Source organism: Anopheles arabiensis, chromosome 3 (assembly GCF_016920715.1).
Source record: "Anopheles arabiensis isolate DONGOLA chromosome 3, AaraD3, whole genome shotgun sequence".
Taxonomy (NCBI): Eukaryota; Metazoa; Arthropoda; class Insecta; order Diptera; family Culicidae; genus Anopheles; species Anopheles arabiensis.
In genome coordinates this window covers 92,303,881-92,326,002 of record NC_053518.1, presented here as the reverse complement: position 1 = coordinate 92,326,002, position 22,122 = coordinate 92,303,881, and the positions used below count along the sequence as shown (strand labels likewise).

The 22,122-nt window shown below is 43.9% G+C and overlaps 1 protein-coding gene across 13 annotated transcripts; it reads left to right on the top strand.

Annotated features, from left to right (window-relative positions):
- The first annotated feature begins 345 nt into the window (after positions 1–345).
- LOC120904760 lies at positions 346–22,072 on the top strand. 13 transcript variants are annotated; one of them, XM_040315071.1, is made up of 17 exons: positions 346–474; positions 5,297–5,388; positions 13,009–13,265; positions 13,578–13,793; positions 13,854–14,255; positions 14,317–14,517; positions 14,595–14,705; positions 14,766–14,869; positions 15,087–15,145; positions 15,911–16,047; positions 16,119–16,212; positions 18,392–18,576; positions 18,642–18,975; positions 19,048–19,303; positions 19,373–19,525; positions 19,690–20,073; positions 20,524–22,072. In XM_040315071.1, exons 2-16 carry the CDS (start codon positions 5,343–5,345, stop codon positions 19,715–19,717), a joined length of 2,583 nt encoding a protein of 860 aa, XP_040171005.1. In that variant the 5' UTR covers positions 346–474; positions 5,297–5,342; the 3' UTR covers positions 19,718–20,073; positions 20,524–22,072. The 13 variants fall into 13 exon arrangements, with proteins under 13 accessions (XP_040171005.1, XP_040171008.1, XP_040171000.1 ...); XM_040315072.1 differs by having other exon boundaries at positions 352–478; XM_040315074.1 differs by lacking the exon at positions 5,297–5,388 and having other exon boundaries at positions 347–474.
- Positions 22,073–22,122: the final 50 nt, after the last annotated feature.

The window sequence follows — 22,122 nt, the reverse complement described above, 5'->3', positions numbered from 1 at the left end:
TCCTCCTTTTTTGGGGTTCCACAATTATCCATCATTAAAAAAACGATCCAACAGATGTTTGGAAACAGTAAATAAATTGTAAAACCGTTCCAAAATTACATCCAAAATACTCAATAAATTATTACACAAAAAAACCCGTGAAACATTGTAAATTCCTTTAAAATTCCTTTCAATTTTGATGTTGAATTGTCCTTATTGAACATAAAAAATAAAAATTTTACACAAATTTTCCCACTATCGTCATGTCCACATACCCACTGTTAAATGAACGCTCAAAATGAACCTCACAGTGAACCTCCCGTGAATGACGACCACCATCACCGGCAGCAGCAGCTCGGTACGGCACCGACCGAGCCGTTTGAATCGTTCGCGACGTTGAACTGGCCGGTTGCGGCTACACGCGCGGCCGTAGTGTACCGCTTCGAGTTTTATTTTCTTTGGTTTTATTGATACCATTTTCCCTTCCCCCCGTGGGTAGGTAATTAACGAAAGTGTGCAGATAGCTATAGCTCTATTCGAGATAGCTCTATTCCAAAACAACCCCCTTTTTTGCTGCATATGTATGAGAACAGAACGAAAGTGTCGGGACGAAGTGTAGAAGCATCACGTAGCACCACGGGCAAAATAGAACGTGCTGCAAATATGTGTGTGCCTGTGTGTGTATCTGCGGTGTGTCTGTGTGGAAAAATGTGGTTGAAAATATAGAAGGAAAATTCGTTGATCAAAAGCAGATATGCTTCGTGTCCCGCAGCTTCGAAGAACGTGCGGCAAGAAGGGTTGCTTGTGAATGTGCCATTTAAAAAAAAACAACAACACAGTGCTGTGAAGATGAAGCAACACAACAGTGGGCAACAAGGGAGTGAGGATGGGAGGGTGAAAATGCATAATTTTCTCACCCTTGAGCTTGGATCATTTTCGGCGATTTTGGGTACTTGGATGAGACGGCAAAGCTCGTCAGACACACACACATACACTACGAGCCAACAAAAAAAAAATATACACGAAAAATCACGGCCTGCTGCTGCTGCCACTAGAAAAAGACCGTTGCGCGCGTATCCGTAATAGCGTTTGTCGAGGTGTGCTGTGCGCCGTGCTTTTTCGCTTTCTTCGTGCCAAATTCAGTACGTGTGCGGAGGGGGTGTGCCGATTGCGCGCGGGGGTTGGTTTGGTGTGGCGCGAGCAAAGTGTGTAAAAATAAAAACGTGTCAAAGCGCGCTGCTAAAAAAAAAGAAACAACTAACCCGCACACTGGTGTGGACCTCCGCGCTTGTATTTTAGTGTACCTTGGGCGGCTGTGGCGCGGACCGACCCAAAGCCCCCGGACGGATGGTGTGGTTGAATGCGCGAAACCGAGCGACAACGATGGGTCACCGACGGAAGAAGAGGAATGTGATTAGGGGGGAGCGGAAGTGGGGGGGGGGGGGGGGTGCGTTTTACAGAATACGTTACCGGAGCGGAGCATGCATGTTGAAGTGTTGAAGCCGACGGTCACTACCGGTTGCGTACTCGGTGTTGCGGAAGGTCTTCATGCCGCGACGTACAATCCGGATGAAACAGCTGATTTTCTTTTACTGCCTAATATGGATCCGCAAGTCGGGGACTTAATACAACTATGGCGATAACGGGGAGGGGGGGGGGGGGAGCTTGCTGTTTACATTGTCCTCCGTTGGCTTGCTATGGAGCGACTAACAAGGAAGCACAATCATGCGTGCGTTCTGACAGCTGTCAATTAGTTTAGTGGTTTGCAAGCGCAAAGTGTCGGTTAGTTTACTTCCGATGAGGATTTTCTTACAATTCATGATGATTTGTATCAATTGTGAGCTCTTCCACATGTTGTGTTTACATCATGGATTATAACACGACAATTCACTCTTATTCCTCAAACTTTTACATAGAATAGGACATTTAATGTTGGATATTGGATTATTGAGTAGGGCTTTTCCTAAATATTATAATAATCGCGGTGCTTAAGGACTAAAGTCTTGATCTCCAACTTACTGGTTAGGATATTGTTGGATTGGAGCTCAAGTTATCCGAATTCTTCATATAAGTCTTTGCATTGTTAGGACGTATCACAACATTGACATTGACTATTCCTCGTTCTTAGATTTTCAAGCGAAACTGTGGGGATAAAATAGGCTCATTATTATGAGGAAACTCCACTGGGCCATTCTAAGCACTTTCCAAGAAACTCTTACGAAACAAACTTCAACATCTCTGGCTATGGTTAAATATTCATATTCACAGTAGGGAGCATCTTCTGTGGCGTTGGTCTCACATAGCACCGAAAACATTAAAACAAACACATGTGTCTTGTTTTGCAGCTTTTCCACCATCATTAGTGTGGCTACCGCCACTAACACTAGGCCAGCTAGTAGGTAGTATAGCCAACGGCGACGGTTTAGGAGGAGCATTTTAAAAATATTTTCCTCACTACCAAACCGCCAAACGAAAGAGAGAGATAAAGGTATTCTGATTTGATGCAGAGTGTAAAGATGGGGATTACATGTTCTTGTCGCCTGTGTTTCTTCTTCCTCTTCCTTCTGGATGTGTATGTGGACGTGACACGGTCGTTAAGTCACAGCACATTTTCACGCAGAGTGTGCGAAATTTTTAACCGGGATTGAGAATGAGATGAATGTGTTTTCTTTGCATTAGATAGATGCTTGAGACGTGCAAAGAATTAACACTAAAACCAAGGAGAGCATATTGAGTAATTTGACTGCCACAAAGTATTTGCCTATTGCAAAAACACAACCGTCAGTTTTTCTTCTTAGTAGTAGTTTACTAGTTTACAGCTATTATTATAAAACTCCTCATCGCAATCAATTTGCGAAATGAATCGGTTTCGTGCACGGGCAAGACACGCTCCACTCCGCACCTTGAGATTAAGCGTTTGTGGCGAAAAAGACGCTCGCATAAACAAGAATTAGGGCATCACCATCACCAGTCAGTGGGGTCAGAATCTTCCACCCGAGGAGAGGAAGAGGCACACCGGTGGTGATGATGATGATGATGGGGAGGAGGAGACGGTATGTGCCCCAGAGTGCAACGAAGCGAAGCCAACCTTTTGTCGGTTGGGCGTGCAAAAGCGAGTGTCTCTGTGTTTGTGTGTATTCCCGGGAGACCTCGGACGGAGGGTAAAGCTCATGGTGCGTGAAGGGAGCGTTGTATTACTTCCTACCTTTTTTGCTTTTTTGCTGTTATAAACCATCTCACACCAACTTGGGAAGGTGGTTGTAAAGGGAAGAAATGTATGAACGTGTGGTGGGACTACGTAAATTTGCCAAACAGCCACAGGCACACACTCACACCATCAGTAATGCTTTCCACACTTTTTGGGGTGTAGTAAAGGGGGTTGTTTTTGTCTTTGATGGGGTAAAACGATCCATTCCGGTGCGTCTTTCCGACTACACAGGGAAGGAAATTGTATGATTTCACCCAAATCTTTGTAAGTCCCTTCCCTTGATTAGATGATTTAAATTGGGATTAATTATATTGTTTATCTATTTTTTATCCGCACAAAATGGTTCAATTTGCCTCTAATCAAATTAATTCCAATTTAAAGATAATTTCCCATTTATTTTCTTTGTTTCTCCGTCGGCTCAAAATACTGCTTTATATAAGACAAAACCATAGCACGACAAGTGAAGCGATTACGCTCACAATAACTCACGTCTGTGTGTGTGGTATTGGGGAAGAAAGATGCATCAGCTCTTATGCAGCGTGTGCCCACAAGTAGAAGGGGGAAGGGTGAGAAAACTTATAATGCATCAAGTCGCTCAAAGCCCAGGCTCTTCTTCGCTCGCACGCCTCGCAGATAGGGAATAGATGATTAGAAAATGATGAAATCAGCGGATGAGATAATAATGCAATTATAGCACACAGTTCTCTTGACTTGGCTTTGTATTTGTTACGGGGGGGAAGAGGGACTCGAGTTCAAGCGAATTTACTCATAAATTCCACCCCAAGCCTTTAGCATTTGCTGTAACACACGACTAAAAATCAATCGAAACGCGCCTCGACTCTGCAGTAACGCTGGCGTTTGGAGCGAAAAAAGGAAGCGTTAACGCGCGTATGTGTGTGAAGAGAGAAGCAAAATGACATAAAATATGCTCCCCGGTACCGTACTGCGGAGAAACTGGGTCACAGGAAATAGTGGCCCCGGTTTATATCCGTACACATACACACACCCAAACAAACAAACCCATACATACAAACACATCACCCTTTAGTAGTGAGTGTCGTACAGGGAAAAGCAGGATCACGTGTCAAACGGCCAAACGGGGCGGATGGCTGATGTGACCTATTCCAGGTGTCACCACCGGTGGACAAATAATCTTCTCCATTTATTAGAATTTATTGTGTGCTGTGAAAAAAGGGTGCCTCTTTACTGTCGTGTTTGCGTAGCAAAAGAAGGCAACACGTGACACGCAACAATCACCCCCGTTTTTTTTCTAATTAAGTAATTAGTTGGAATTGGGGAAGAGCCCTTACTTCTAGCACTAAAACAAAGCCTGAAATAGATCATCAATATAAGAGAAGAAATAACAGCTTCTAGGATAGCATCAGCGACCTGACGGGGCGCGATATTGGAGCTCAGAGTCTCAGAGTCGAATTCCTCATCCAACAAGTATTTCGGGGGTTTTTTGTCGGCACACATACACAACCACTGGTCGTGTGAACTGGTGTGAAGGAAGGTAGTGGTGACTTAAAAATAGCAAAATGCTCTGTTGGGAGGTTTTCCACCAGATCAGATCAGTCCGCGTGTCAGACTGACCACCAGCCAGTCGGGGCCGGGGATTTGAAAAAGATGAAAAGCGATGCGGTTGCGAGTTTGCGTTCGTTGCGTTCGTCTCGTAGGTCGTCTCTTCGCAAGTGAAAAATAGCATCAAACGCATCAAATGGCCGGTGCGGGAGGGCATTGGGAATATTTGGGCACAGATGTGTATGTAATTTTTCAATGCCATTTTTCCGCTTCTGTGTCTGTGAAGATGATATCCGGTCAGACGATTTTCTCTCGCCACTCGGCAGACAGGGTCGTGGTGTTTGTGGGGAGGCACTGGGAATGGCACCACATCAACATTGACAGCAGACGAATGCCCCGCCAACGAACTGGAGTGGAATTGGGAGCGGAATTTAGGAAATTAGGCCACCAGCCAACAAACCACATTCATTGTGGAATTATTTGTTTACGTTTTTACAGCATACCCGCCTTCCGTTTTGGTTTTGGTGGTTGAGTACATGCCCGCCAAACGAATCGATTGCAATTCCAAACTTCATACTTCTTCCTCAGAATACCCGGGAAAAACGAAACGAAACGAAACACTCCGACGAAACAAATGCTACCGATGCTGAAAAGTCTTATCGCAACGATGAAGAAACGAGGTGAATATAAAGTTCTACTCTTGTAACTTATGCTCTAGGTTTGTTTGCTACACTGGAAATAAGTTCCAAGTTTTCCTGTGCTTACGACCAGTGTTTCATGTATCCACCAAGATGTTTAACCTTTGTACTGGATTCTTTTTTGTTGTGTGTGTGTGTATTACGTGCTTTGTGCTCACCTCAACTTGCTGGAGGAAGCCCTCACGACCCACGATCCGTTGTCGTTTGCAACGTGTAAGTTTGTAACACACATTGCCTGCCTGCGTCACCGTTACTGTGTAACGTCTGTGTTGTAATTTGTTTATTTGTCGATTCATGTTTACAAACGAACTCTTTGTGTGTTTGGGTAGGTAAGTGTGTGTGTGTATAGCACGAGGAGGGTTGTCATAAAAAACACAGGTGCGTTCAGGCAATAGGGCACGATCGCGAGGTGATCGCGTGGAAGCAGCAGCGTAGAACTTCCAAATACGTTTTAGAAGTTTAGAATGCTATTCGACCTTCGAATTTTACATTTTGCTTCATGTTTAAGAGCTTTAAATTTGGTTGAATAATATTGAAATAATTTAAAATGATATTCTACAACATTTGTCATGATCCCAGTCAATGAAGTTAACTTACTTACTTTACTCAGTTTAATCAATTCTACTGAATTCAAGATTCATTCGGCGCAAGGAAACGTCATGCTAACGTACAACTTTTAAACAGTTCTGTCTCTCTAATGAACTAGAAAAAAGAAACATCAAACCTCTTGCAACAGACCGGTCCATTCCGAGCCGGCACTTGCGGCTGCACACGAAAGCAAATAATCGAACCTAGTTTACAGCTTGTAAATCATTTGGAATGCATTTTACCGAACGTCTGCACACGCACACGGCCAGCCAGCTAGCCGGTTAGCCACACGTACAATGTGCCCTTTTCTCTACACTGCACGCTTATCGATCCAAAAGAGGGGGTGGTGGATGTGTGCGCTTTTAAAAAATTAATCATCACCAACCAAACCAACCGGAATGGTTTCACCCTCCCTCCCTGTGGTTCGTTATTATCCGCTTCACTAGAGACGGGGACCGGCCCGATGCATGCATTCGATCACAAACATGCTTCCAGGGTTGTAGTCATCAGCGCAGTAGCCCGATCCACCCGAAAGTGATCATTGCGCGTCGATCGATCCGGACGAAGTTGCGCGTGCTTCAACGAACGGGGAAATAATGATATTTTGCAACAACAAAAAAAAGAAGAAGTAATAACTAAGCACCGATTTTAAATGAAAGGGCGCGTCCGCCGGGGTATCGGTTTCCGTACGGCTTGTAGCGCCGTTTAGAGGCAAGATTAACTCATCTTGGCTCAAATGCGCCATGCATCATTGCGTGTGGTGTTTGCATTAACCGGGTGCGCGTGTGATGATGGCGTCTTGTGCCAGGTCGCTAGTGACCGGTTAAGTATCGAATTTACTGAGCAATTACACTAAGTACACATGCCCGGTCAAAGGGGGTTTACGTTGACGTCAGTATGACAATAGTGTGTACGATGCTGTCTATCCTCATCTAGCCCGTAATGAGCTACAATCAAATGATTTGACAGATTTGTTTTGCCAAGGTTTTTTTTTCTGCGTTGCGTGTGTGCTGCTTCTATTTCTCAATGTTATGTTTCACTATCTTTTTGACGTTTTGTACCTTAGTTGTATCATGTTTGTTTGTTACTTGATTTTACAAAATAATTCGATTGTTTTTATTTTTCTCCAAGTGTCTGAAGTGTTTTTACTTTTTTTTATATATTTCATACAATTTTTTTTAATATTTTAAATGAAATCGTCAATTCAAAAATCATTAAACATATAATCCTGTCTGGCTCCATGTTTAAGGTTGTTAAAGCCACGGATCATTAGGCCTTATTATCCACTCCGTTTACGACCTTTGTCAACAACTTTATCGGCATTTGTGGTTTTGTTTTTTGAACAAAAACACTTCATGGCCAAATATGACATAACATCGGTAACGGGTTTGTTTTCGGTGATTGTTTGCCGACAAATCGAACGATAAATCGTTTCATCGGGACGGTTCGATTTGTTGTCTTTTATCGAAGAGATTTTATAGATAAAAAATAACAAACAAAAAAGCCGAAACCAGCGAACCATAACAGAGAGAGAAAGAGAGAGAGAGCGAGAGCATGTTGAAGGTTTGTCCTCTCATTAGCTCGTCACACTCCCTTCCAATGTCAATGTCTCCACGGTCGGTTACATTTTCGATCAATCGTTACTATGGGCTACTGCCGGTTTCCTTCCCTGGTTTTTGCAGGGTTGTTCTGCTTCAGTAAGGTTTGTCTAATTGATAGCCTACTGCGGCGTCTCATCAACGGGGGGATTTTTTGGGTGATCGACCGAATCAGTAGGGCTTAGCTGCGGCTAATCAGTGGTAATTAATTACCAACCTCTAATTCACCCATAATGACCATAATGTATGGAAGATAGGAAAAAAAGCACATTTTACTAGCGGTTCTTTAAAATGGCGGTTTCACTTTTTGTTGGCTTCCTCACAGCAGCTTTTAATTAACATCCGGGTGTGTTTGTCTTCGCCCGTCGCCGGGTGTTCGCCGTTGATAATGGCAATACCGCGTGGCGTTCCACTTATCAGTAGCGTTTGGCGAGAGGTTCAGTATACAACAACACACGATTCGGACAACATAGTTCGGCTTTTAGAACGAGTGGGTACGAACAAAAAATGCCAATCGATCGTGCATTTCGGCACGAGTCTTCCACCGATTACCAGTTTGATGGAGTTGGCAGATGTTTCTTGACGCGGCAGAGAAGCTGGATTTGTAATCTGATGTCATCACTGCGCTAACACACACACACACACACACACATTGGTTCGCAGTTCTTGTTAGATTGGAGCCGAGCAGAGCACACCACAGAGGGAGAGATCTCAAGGTATCTGTGAAATTAACCTTTAACGGAAAACAATATCCTCTCCTCTCACACACGCGGCCAGAAGAGTCGCCGTCATCGGGCAGGGGTGCGTTATTAATAGTGGCCCCAATCTTGCGAAGGTCCTCCTCGTGTGTGTGTTCCGTTGTGTCCGTCGGTTTATCGGCGCATCATCGGTCCATGTTTACATTTTGCCACGACCCCGAACCCTCTTTTTACACGTCCTCCCGGGCGTGTGTTTCTGTGTGTGTGCCTGTAGCAGTGATTTTTGTAATCGATTCCACATCTTATATGACGGTGCGCCATCTGAAGGATGGCCACAGTTGCCGGTGCAGAAGAGTGTAATGGTGTGTAAACACAGTGGATCACTAATTGACGTTTGATGCTTCTTTTTTTTTGTTGGTCTCAACCTGAACCGGAAAGCAGGGAGAATGCGACGAGAACCATGTGACGCAAGCCTGTCCGTCCGTTTTTATGCAAACAATTACGCGATCGCGGGGTTGCTGCTGGTACTGCTTGGGGTGTGATTTTTGGGTACATGGAAAGAAGCTAAAGATGATGTGTTCTAAAAGAATCTCCACGTTAAACTGATCTTCTGTGCGATATTGTGTGTGTTCGTGGTGGTGGTTCTGGTTCGTCTTCCGTTGCACAATCACGTTCCGCTCCCTTTTGTGTGTTATCTTGTGCAAGCTTTTTGAGTGTACCGCCTAATAGAATCGATAAACAGTTATAAGTGAAATAGGAAACAGATGGGTGTTGACGGTGCCATTTAACTAGAGGTGGTAACATTGTTGCTAAAAAGGCAAACAGTTTGCCAGATAAAATGCTCTCGAAGGAAGTGCAAAGTTCGTTCGTTTTAGTGCTCGAGTCCCGGAGGTGTTCCTCTGTTTGTGGTGCCAGCTTTTAACAACCTATCACGATTCGCAAATACAGCTGGATTAGGCGGCAAACAGATTTGTACCAACACCTGTGCCGATAGTGCCGCTTATCAAGGAGAAAGCGAAACGTTTTCAATGCATCATCGTCGTGACAGTAAAAAGGTCTTGCTATTTTTTTTAATTACATAAAATAATTAGATGTTTCATTACAATTTGCTCATGCGTCTGATTTGGAATTTAAATGCAATTTTTAAAATTGGATTCTTTATATTTAATTACAACAATTTAAAATAATCACACAAGGCCGAATTGTGTTTCGTTTGTTTGTGTGTTATGAGCTTTCGTTTTTTTTGGTCCTTCGTGCCGGATTCTACTTATTAGCGATGACCTGACAGAAGCGATCATAATTCAAAATGAGAGTCAATTAGTCTTTCAAATGAGCTCATTTAATTATAATAAAGTGTAGGAAAACAATCGTAAATAAAGCAGAGTTTGTGAGAGCACTTTCGCTTAGCCAGTGGTCGGCAAGTAGCATTGATTCGAAGGACATACATAAATTACTGTTTAAATTGTTTAATTTAAATTGCTGATTGTATTGAAGAGTTGCGTGCATTATTAAGTATTGAAACTGAAAGTAGAGAATTGTATTCAAACCTTTCCTTTTGTGTGTGTACTTGCCAACCCCTGGTCTAGACGATGCATTCCTGCAGTCCAGCTAAATCTAGACCATTAGTCTACCTTTCCCTTAATGCACACTAAACATGCAATGTGGCCCGTCCATCGCCTTATATGCAAATATGCATCGCATCACTTCCCAAAAACGGCTGGGTCAATGACGCTCTAGCCCGCAGTAACTTGCCAATCGTCTCTACGCGGCAAAATAACTCACAAAATGCCGCAAACTAGACAAACCCCCTTCCCAAAAAAGGGTAAAAGCTTAAGCGCAAGAAAAATGAACCTTTCAAGGTTCTTCAAGTTTCAGTTTTGGCTGTTTAAAGCCGTTTAAAGCCTTCCCAGTCCCTGCCACCTTGACTATCTGTGGCTAGTTTACTGCTGAATTTAGTTCGCGTTCGAGCCTCACGATGGTGACCGGTTTGGTTTTGTTGGTTGGTGGGATTACCTCACCCCGAGGCTTTTGGTCTGTGTCGTGCCGGTACCACTGTTTGTGACAGTTTTATTTGGCATTCTTCTTCTGCTTCGACTTTTTTCGCCCTTCTTCCTCTAACTCCATCGATAAAACCGATACCAAAACGTCTCGGCAACCTCGTCACGTCATCTCGCAATGGCACTCCATGACTCGAAGGAGTTGTCCCTGCGGTTCAACAACCATCCCTCCCTCCTCCCTTTGCCAAATCAATGCGACGAAGAAAGGCACCGCTGTTGGGTGTACATAAAACCCGTCCCTTCTCTTCCCTTCGCTGATTGCCATACCACACGGCACATGCGACATTGCCAGCTGACTGCCCATGCGAGCGCCCAACGGTGGTGAATGTTAAACCCCCTTCTCTCTGGAGAAGGCGCGCTGATGTCATGCTGCAGCACGGATTTCGCACGGTGAAGGCATGCGTAATGTTCTATTCTTCTTTTGGGTTGTGATAAATGCAAAAAAAAATGTCTATGGTAGTTCTCTCTCGCTCTGATGATGATATTACTCTGCAGAGTTGTTACGCGAAAAAGGGAATGGTTTGGTCGAACAATCGACGGACAGGTTGTAGGGCAAAGGTTGGTGATTTATTTAATTGACCATTGAGTGGCATCATTTGAGTAAGCATTCTTCCAGTGACTGATGATGTTGTTGGGGCTGATTTGCACACCGACTCTTGGTGGTTTGTGTGTGTGTGTCACCTGTGGAATGACACGAGACAACCAGTGATTGATGATGTATGGTGCAGATACATCGACCAGACTTGAAGGCGCTCTTTGAAGTGTTAAATGTTATGAAATCCGTTACAGATGCCTGAACTGACAATAAATCTCCAAAGCGTCTTTTTAATGTACCTTACAAAATTCGACTTAACACATGATACTTGATCTTGGATTGAGATACGCTCCTGTAAGGCCGAATATGGTTCAATTCGAATATGGTAAAATTTGGTAAAAATAAATCCAAAATACCTGTATAATAAGACCTCCAAGTTCGTTACATCTCAAGCATTAGGGTTAAGGTTACAAGGGTCTTCTATAAGGGAATCATATTAAGCAAGAAATTAAACATAAATCTCTTCCTTAACCTCAACTTACTATAAACTCCTGTATGTGTTCCGTTTGTTACAACATTAATTTAATCTCTCCCGTTCATTTTCGATCAACCTTCACCAATTGTGCTTATCGTCCAAAATGCCTGCTCGATGCACATTTTGGTCGACGCATTTGTCACTCCCTAATCCTACCCGGCGGTTCGATACCACGGAACCGCAGCGATAAACGTCATTCGTCCAAAGCGTCCGAACAACGTAATGCGTTCCGCGCAATTATCGTGGTAATCCGTCGACTTTATGAGTCAGTGGTTAATGCAACAAAGAAAAGGTACGCCACATGCTTGTCTCATGTTATCGGTGTGCCAGCTGTGCTAGCTTGCGATGTACGGGTTGGTCCGTTGTTTAACGAGCAGACAGACCACACACATAGAGGAATCCTTCTGTGTGGAGATTTATGATCAATGAGACTGTCCAAAACTATATCGGCCGATAAGTACGACCGGTTAATAGAAGAAGCCGATAAGTTCACAAATAAAACACATCACTGCAGACCTACAGACGTTATGTAAACGATCGCAATGATACACTCGTCACTCAAAAGATGAACAGGGGAGACAGGGTGGACTGATAGACATGATGGCTGGCATGGCTGCCAAATTGCAAACCCCAGGCCCACTTGAACTATTGATAAATGTGTGTGCGTGCGCCGTGATACGGGTGAGCCAATTTTGGTTAACCCTTTCACAGTTCCACTGAAGGTGATCGGTTCAATCGAACGCAAATTCGATCATCGTTAAGAATAGTAACTTCGATTCTGGTTGTGCCTGTGGTTTTGAATTTCCTGCTCGATTCGCAACCACCACTTGACACGCAGGAGAATCGCAGAAGTGGAAAGTGTATAATTTAAACGTTTCCGCGCGAGAGATGAGATCATTGGACGATCGGTTGATCGCGTCAAGTTGTCAGCGATCGTTTTTACGAACAAATTGAGGAAGGATAAGAAGGAAAATTGAATTATTCAAATGATTTAGGATGTTTAGTCAATATCAATATTGACTTCTTGTAGGATATAGCGGGGCATGATGCAAGGTTTCACTCCAAAAATGATCGTTTTGCATGATCTGTATACTGTATATAAATCCTACTCAACATTAATTTTTAATTTCTCGTGGTAATTATTTGTCATTTCTCCCAGATAATGCAAAATTTCGTCCCTTTGTGTGTTTAAAGGCCGTGCATTTTCGTGTATGTTGTGTGTTGTTGTGTCCTCCATCTGAGTACCAAATCGAAAGCTCCCCCAAAAGTGTTCTTGTGTGATGTTGTGAATAATTCCAACAAAACCCTAAACAATAAAACTGAACCTAATTGTACTTCAACAGTCCTAAACATTACAATCTCACCAGCATTGTGTATCCTTCCACATCCCTCCAAAACAAAAACTACATCCCAGAACTTTCCTCACTTCATCACACTTTTATCGAAACGAAACGAAAACACCATCGTCCCCAGTGCGCGTGCCCTGCCGTCCGTTGGTCGTGCCGGTTATGTCGTGTGGCCGCGTAGCACCGAACTGCTATGGCCGAAGACTTGGCTGATCAAATTGACGACTATATCTGTGTATTTGAAGGAGCCGGTGACCTCACGATGGATACGTTCGTAATGCTACTGTTCGCGCTGATTGTGGTAGTGATTTCGCTCGTGTTTGCGACCAAACTGATCTACGACAAGTATGTACTGAAGAAGGGTGCTACGGCGACCGGTGGGACTGCTGACGGTGTCGGTACTGCTGCCACCGTACCGGCCGGTACTGCGACACCGCTCGTGTCCGCCGGTGTGACTGCTGGGACGCGCGTCTCCGAACCGAAGGAGGTGCTCAGCAAGAAGGTAAGGATGGGTGGGGTATTAGGGACATTAATTCTCGAAGATTTAGTTTAGGACCAATAAAGCACATTTCCATGTAAACAAGGAATCTCTTAGTACCTAAAAGTCTGAAACAGAGGTTTATGTTTCACAAAGATCTTCTGGATATTGGGTACTTTAGACATAGGCCTGCGATCTCAAAGATCTTCAGGATCATGGCAGAACAGAATGTCTATTCCGAACTCCTCATCTTCACTAGTCCAAAATTGCCATATCTTACAACTCCAAAACAGAAATCATGAGCCTAAAAACGAACTTCATCTCCTCTCCCTTCAGGAGGCCATTCTGTCCCAAGTTCGTAATGGAGGCAGCGGTGGCATGGGAGGTGGCGGCGGTGGTGCCAGAGGTGGGAGCGGCTTCGGTGGAGGAGCGATGGGTGCCGCCAGTGGTCCCACGATCGCTCGCAAACGCATTTCCCGCATGAGTCCCGGTCCCGAGGCGCAAAAGAAGCGTCCGGTGATACCACCTTCCAACATTAATGGCACTGATCCGGTAAGTGTACCAGAAACAGATAAATACCTGGATTCTAATCTCCAATGTCTCCCGCTCTAGCAAATCACGCAATGGGCAATCCATCTGTTCCGCTGGCTGTACTCCGACCTGGTAGTGGTGAACAAGCTGCTCCAGGATTGGGTGGCCACGGTCAACACGGCACTGCTGACGCACGTCGAGCAGCACGAAATGATTGTGGAGGTGGTGCGCGTCCTGCCGGAAAGTTTGCCTCCCAACATGTCGAGCATACTGTGCGAACCGACCGATCAACCGAACGAAGTCGAGCTGCTGTTCGACGTCGACGCTACGCCCGTGCTGCAGATCAAGGCATTCAAGTCGAGCAATCAAAAGACGGAAGTGTCCCACTACAAGGCGACGGTGGCCCGGCTGAAGTCACGCGTCAGCGTTATCGTGAACTATTTCGCACTGAAGGGAGAGATGAAGCTGGAAGGATATCCTGATGTAAGATGGAGGAAGATCTCCTTGAAGATCGTTTCGATACATTGTATCCGTTGTTTTGTAGATCAAGATCCATCTGAACAGCATTGGACCGTTGAAGACCGCTAACGCACAGGACGAGAAGAAGCAGATCGATCTCATTACGGAGCTGCTGATTGGTTCGATGCGTGATGTGGTGTACCCAGTTGACTTCTCCATCTACTCCACCTGTCCGCGAATAATGGGCGAAGAGTCGGAAGAAGTCACCTCGGACTATGGCTACGGTGTAAGACAGATTGTTTGTTAAGTGCAAGGAATCAATCAGAGTTGTTGAATGATCGTTTGGCTTCCCTTTTGTTATAGGGTTACAGTGATGGATATCGTGGCTATCAGGATGATGCGTACGGTACCGGACTGTCGGCATCCCCAAGGAAACTACTAGTCAAAGTGCTGAAGGCAGAAGGACTGTTGAAGGTACATCTTAAGAACAATCAAAAGGAACACCAATTCTTATCATCTCTCTTTAAATTGTAGTGCTCACAGCCTTTCTGTGTGATCGAGATGGACGAACCGGCCCAAAAGCACCAGTCCGCCTCCAAGCTTGGCCAAAGCCCGTACTGGGATGAAACCTTCCTGTTGTAAGTAGCTCCCTCTAGCGTACAAAAAAAACCCTCGTACCGTAATTGACGTTTCAATGTTTAGACAAACGTTGTAGCGTATAGCAACAGTATTGATGTTAGTGTAAAGTACGAATTATGTGGTCATGTGGTATGGTATACGATACGTTTCTTCTTTCTTCTTTCCTTCGGTTCCAAAACGAAACGACCGGCTCCTTCCCTCCAACCTCCCACGTAGTGATCTGTCGAACCACTCTACCGAACTCCTGTTCGAGGTGTACGATACTGTAGCAGTAGGTAATGATAAATCGACGAGCGAACCGCGCGAAGGAACGGCCGAGGACGATGCTACTAGTGACGATCCTCAGCAGGTTCCTTCTGCGGCGGTTAACATGGCCTCCACCGCCAGCATGCCCGACGTTGTCGACAGTACTACTAACACGCGTTCGGAAACGAGCGCCGAGCTGCCGCCGGTGGACAATGGCAGCGATGGTGTGTTGGCCACCGTTGCCGAATGTCCGGAAGCGAGTGACGCCACGGAGAACGATCCGGTCGAGCCGCTAACTACCAAAACAACTCCCACGCGGACGGTCGACTCCGGTGGCGACGAACCTGCATGTACCGATACTAACCAATCTAAACCCCGTAATGCATGTGAGTGTAATAATACGAAAAGATGCTTAGCAAGTAGTTGATGATGAATGAGCGTATGAGTAGTAAGTAGTGAAGGTGGATATTGTTGCCTGCATTGATTCAAAAATTGATAGTGCTTTAGTACTAAGAATGTGCGTTGCAGAGATTAATAGCTCCCTCTAGCGTAGAATCAAAGGTACCATCAACCTTTTAACGATGGAGAAACCATTTTAAATGTAGGAAATAATCCAGCTGCATGATCTTTTCAAACAATTTTGTAACAGTTTGCCGCTTTTCTAATCAGTATTTAGAGCTTGGATTTGAAATCCAACTTTTAACGAAATTTCTTCGGATTTGGATCCAAGTACTAACAATCACTAACGATGCGTGCCATGTTTTCATAATTTCTGTTCTCTCCCCTCCCCACAGCTGGAGGGCAAAAGTTCCTTGGACTGGGTCTGGTAGGAATCGACGAACTTGCCAGTGGTCCTGCCACGACACAAATCCTGGAATTGCAACCGCGACCCTACGAAACGGAAACCATTACCGGTTCCTTAACGGTTGAGGTAGTACTTGAAAAGGTTAACCATACCAAAGCGATCGAAGATACTAATTCCCTGCACTGTTCCTTGTTTAGTTTGTCTTCATCGATTCACCACCGGTCCCGGCAGCCCGAAGACAGTACACCCAGCAGTCCTTCCACGCGAACGGAATGTCCAACTTTGCCCGAGGTAAACCTTCCTACCATTATGTTTTTTACATTCATCCTTTCCATGTTCTGTATTTGGACCACACCACACCTCTCTCATCACCGATCATTTCCAAACACTTCAACTTGCAAATTCTATACAATTTTTCACAAATACACACATTTTTCATTCTTTTTACATCTATAAACATACTTTCGGTACTTGTACCAACTCTTTTTTGCACCTTGGTGTTTTTTTTCCTCTCTTGTTTCTTTGATTAGTTGCCTTTTGTTACGTTGAGTTTAGTTTTGCAACTGTTAGTTTGTTTATCTTGCTATTTTTTGTTTGATGTTGTTCTTTTTTTTTCTTTTAGTTTATCATAGATTATTTCAATCTTATTAGTTTTTTTTTTGTTTCAAACTAAATTCACTTTTGGTGCACTTGGGTGTTTTTGTTTTGTTTTTACGTACAAAGTTAGGTTATCGTAGATCAATATTGCGATGGTTTAAGAAATTTTGCATCACATGAACGAATCACTCTTCATTACACATTTTCATTTTCCTTCTCTCGTTATTGGTATCTCGTTCTTTTGGGCCTTTCCATATTTTTTTTCCATAACTCTCTCTCTCTCCCAATAATTTATCCCAAAAATGGGTTCAAAAGTATCATAGAAAGCTTTCAATCGTCACCGTTTCCTCCCCCGAAAGGGTAATAATTGTAACCACCAACAAAATCAACAACATACAAAAAAGTCAAACTGCCACCACCACCACCTCCTTTTTAAGTGAACAAAGTATATTTTCTCACATAATCCCTCGATCGATCTTGTCTGTTATTTTGTTATCTTTTCTTCTTCTTCTTCTCTTCTTTGTCTATTGTTTCAGAATACTAAATCAAAATTTTCAAATACAACCCAAGATAAACAAAAACAAGACTTAAACACTTTCGAAATCTTATCTCAACCACACCACAACCAACAACAATACCTTTCAATCTACTGTATGCGCTTCCGACTTATTCGCCGAGCGATCGCTGCGGGATCGCTGCTCCGAACCAATAACAAAGCTGTTTTCTCGCTCCTCTCTTTGGTTGTTTCGTTGAATCAATGTCCGGTTTTATATTTCAAACTGTTATATTATTATTTTACTATTTACTTTTCTACTGTTTTCGATTGAATTTATGTTTGTAATGTACGAAAAATAAACATCATTCGTTATTGGCATGGTTGGTATTGACGTTCTATTGATACTTTGTTTATCTCAAGATGAAAACTCTTCGAAATCTTGTTGCTGAATTACGATAAAATTTTGTAAATTGTTCATCCAGTTACTTTGCATGCCAAATCAAAAAACTCTACCAAAAGAAGTGAAAGTTGTAGGTCTGTTCTGGCAACGGGGAAAGCAATCAGCTCTGCTACTACTACTACTACTACTACTACTAGGCTACTAAAGCACAGCACAAGCCGCTCCACTCTCTACTACACCACTACTCAGCCACTCAGCTTTGTGTCTGGGGCCGAGAAGGATGACAGACAGAGCAATTATATAGGTAGACAGTAACCCAGTCAAAAGTATACAAACACCCGACCCTCACCCCTATTTGCAAAGCGTTTACAGTCGATGTACAAAACCTCCCTTTAATTCTAGTTGAAGTTGAGTGCTTATATCAAACCAAATACTTCCAAAAAGTATATGTATAATTGCACTGAAAGAGAGAGAGATAGAGAGGGAAAGATCTATGTGAGTAAAGATATTTTTGCCTGCTACGCACCGACAACCACCAAATTAATCTACGCCACTAATCGGGATGGTTTTGTGCGTTTTTTTTTTTTGAAGACTAACGATATCATCAACACTTCAAAGACATAATTGAAGCCTGTTTTAAGACTTCCATTTCTTGCTCGAAACTTAACAGACGAATCATCTGCATGTGCTTCCTTCACCAAAAAAACGATAATACTCTCTTGGAAACGAGCTATTGGTTCTCGATGTGTTTGATTTACCTCTTGTTCCCAAACAAAAATCCACTCTTGCAAGAGTGATCCTCGTCATCCCAGTTTTTCCTGGAGAGAAAACGTCCCTCCAGGGTCGTCCCATCAGGCTTGAAATGGTTTCCTTTCTTCTTTTTTTCGAACCGATTTTAAAAACTGTGTGGTTTTGTGATTGTTTTTCACATGCGAAGGCTGATCCTTGATTTCTCATTACGATTGTTTTCCCCCCAGATGCCGTCACGAGTACGCCCGGTCCGGGAAGTCCGGGCAAAACCGCAGCTAACCAGGCGATGGTCAACGGGTCGCAGAGTAGCTCCCCGATGTCACCCTCCTCACCGTCCAAGCAGCTGTCGAACAAAGCGCAGGCGATGGCAGAGCGTAACCAACGGTTCCAGGCAGCCGAAGCTAACCGGATGGTAGGAAATGATCCTTCCAGCACATCTCAACTCAACCATAATCTTTCTATCCTTATCTCTTGCAGAACAATTCCTTCCTCAAGCCGACCGCAACCGGTCAGCTGAACTCTCTCAACGGCATGGGCAAATCCGAATCCACACCGGCATCGCCGGCCCTCTCCTCCACCTCTGCCACCTCCCAGTCAATGACGGCCAGCCTGAGCAACAGTGCGCCGGTGAGCGTCAACTCGGCGCCACCCGTCAAGAAGCCGCGCAACATCTTCGGCACGCTGCGCAACAAGCTGACGCCCTCGAAGAAGTCGAAATCGCTGGACGTGCCGCAGTATAGCCCGACCATGCCCGGAGGTAACGTGCGAAGCGCATCGTCAACGCTCAGTCGAGGATCATCGATCGATCAAAGTTGGTTGACAATGCATGCGCTCACGCCTCCTCACTCGGTTTATTAATGTTTTCGTTTTTGTTTTCTCCCAGGATCGAACATTTTCCGCAACCTGTCACGCAAGTCGTCCATCTCGGAGTCGTCCGCCATCTCGGGTCTGTCGACGGGCAGCGGGCGAACGTACGTGCACGAGGAGTCGACGCTGCTGCTCGAAACGACCGAGAACAACGTGGTGCGCCACTATCTGGTGCCGCTCGAGGTGGCCACCAAGCAGAAGAACTGGAAGCGCAAGGGTACCAAGCTGCACATCTACAACGATCACACGTTCGTTGCGAAACACATCCCAGGGTTAGTGGCGTCCCGCACGCTTCACCACACGCCAAGAAGCACTACTAACTGTGTCTGCTTTGTTTTCAGTGGCATCCTGTGCTTTGTGTGCAACCGCAGCATACCGAGGCGTCCGGGCAAGCAGGGCTACGAGTGTCGGGACTGTGCGATCCAGTGCCACAAGCCGTGCCACGTGCGGGCTCCCCAGGCCTGCCCGAACCCGAAAATACTGTCCATGCAGCTGTAAGTATGCGAGGAACGGGATAGCGAGTGTTAGAGCATTGGTGATGGGATTTCCCCGTTTTTGTTATTTGAACTGCGTAGCCTCTCCATTTCCTCCAAACTATTTAGGTTGTTTTGTTTAAATATCTTCCCTTTACCATCCCACTTCCATTCTTTTCCCAAAGGTCTTCACTACCCGTACTTAGAGATTAGTGTGGGGGCCGGCACACCAACAACCGATGAACCGAAAAACAGAACCCTCCTCCCCCCTTTGCTGCGTACGCTCTTGCCGTTTTGTTGTGTACCACACACCTTGTTACTCGCGGGTCGCTCTCTGCATCACTCTTTCCCCAAATGTGTCGAACTCGCTCGAACATTTTGGCTTCTTATAGTCTTCATCTTTTTGTTAAATGTTCTAAAAGAAAATTGTCGGTTTTTTGTCGCGCTTCCTTTAGAAGAATTAAATGAAAAATAAGCCAAAACAGTCGTAGAGAGTAACTGCTTCAGAAAGCTTCCTTCCCGTACATCCCCCCGCATTGCAACTTTCCAACAAATCTGCGAACCGTTTCGTAAGTGTGTCCCTAGAATACAATGTCCGTTTTTATTGCTGCTTCAGCTCGTTGTGCTAACACAAAATTGGCTCTCTGGCTGTGTTTACCATTCTCCGTTGGGTGAACTATTACCCATGTCGTAATCTATTCTGATGTGTTAATGAGTTTTGTTTTTGATTTTTGACAATTTACTCCAAACAATACTTATTTTTACTTTAATTTGTGTTATTTTACTTTTTTCTCTTTATGTTTTGTGTTTTTGTGTGTGTGTTTTTGTCTCTTCTAAGTTTCTTTCTTATTTTTTATAATTGCTTACCAATTTTTAATTTCATTCTAACTCCTTACTATTGCTAATAACAAAATTGTATGCTCCTATTTGTGCTTTCCAACTCTCTGTAAGCGAGTGTCACTAAACGTGAATCTACGATTTTCACCCTAAACAATACTAATCCATTTCTATCCTTCCAGTTTGCGATGGCCCTGGACACACTAAGGACACACCAGTATCCCCCCAAAGAGACCCTCCCCGGAGAACGGACAACAAACAACTCTCTGCCAAAGGAGCATTTATACAGAGAAAACAACTACTACCACTACCACTAATAGATCGGCTAAAGGACGCTAAACGGCTAGTGGAAAAGAAAAGCAAAAGCGGCGAAGAAAGTGAAAGGAACAAAAAGCACACAACAAGTTAGGATAAGCAAAAGTGTATCATTCGGGTAATGAAATGAATCAACGCAAACAAAAACAAACGAAAAAAACGGGATACAAAAATGGGAAAATCTTAGCTGCTGCTTATTTTTGCTACAACGTATTACATTCATCAAAACTTCCTGCAAAAAAAAAAAGTGTAAAAATTGCTAAAACTCTAAAACATATAAAAGAAGAAACCGATCCTCTCGAACGCTACAGCGCTTTCTACGACGAACTCTATATGAAAACGATCTTTCGAAAACAAAAAGCAAACGTATAACAGAATATAACGATAGACATGTTGCGTTGCGAACCGTTTGAATGCACCTGTGTTTGTGCCCGCGCAACAGGCTTTTGCTCGCGCAGCAAATTCGTCTTTCTCGCACACTGTGTTTCAAAACATTAGCTCTCTTTTTCTCACGCTTTCTTCTAAACCTTTCACCCCTCTACTGCTCTTTGTAACGTTTCTCTCGTGTTAAAAGAATACATTTGCTATAATATAGTCAAAAAAAAAAAAGTTAACATTGTACAGTACAGGATGAGGGTGAGGGACGACGCGCGTACAACTATGTTCGATTTAGTATAGCAGCATGTGTTTAGAAGGAAAACAGTGCCTAATGAATGGGTTTTCAGCGAGGATCTGAGCGTATTAGTCATTACAATGTAAGAACAACCCGTGGGCGCCAGGGAATGGTAGAAGGTCCCGACAAAACTGGCCAGCATAAGTGGAATTCACATTAATTTATATCTAACACTAGGGGCAGCAGTACAGCGTATCTGAAATGGTAGGGTAGAGATTGAAATTTTCAATTCGTTTCGTTCGACAAAGCAGAAACCATGCTAATAAATACCTCTCTCTCTCTCGAATCTGTAAACAGTGTGACCAAAAACCGTGATTACAATCAGCAAACAACAGTGCAGTAGGAACCGATTGAACGATTTTTTGTTTGCAAACGATAAAACGAATCAAGGCTTTAAGTGCATCAAATGCAGCTAAATCAAAATATTGACCGTTAGATAGGTCCGTTTAGTTTGTCACTCTGTTAACACGCTTCCGCCGATCCCGTCACAGAGCACAACAACACAGTTTCGTTTTTTTGTAGATGTTTCTGTTACTGCGACGTTTTGTATTGTGTACGATTATGTTGCTTTTAATGCGTTTATACTAATGACTATTGTTATGCCCGTTACGAATCTGATTGGTGAGATGATCACGTTGTGTTGAAAGGTAATGAAATGTTAATTTAACAAAAAAAAAATCCCCGAATAAAGTCAGTTAAAGGTGAAAGTGTCAATGAATAAACGTTAATATTGTTTAAAAGGATGGTGTGCATGATGGATATATCTACTTACTTACAACCACTCTCTTTCCAT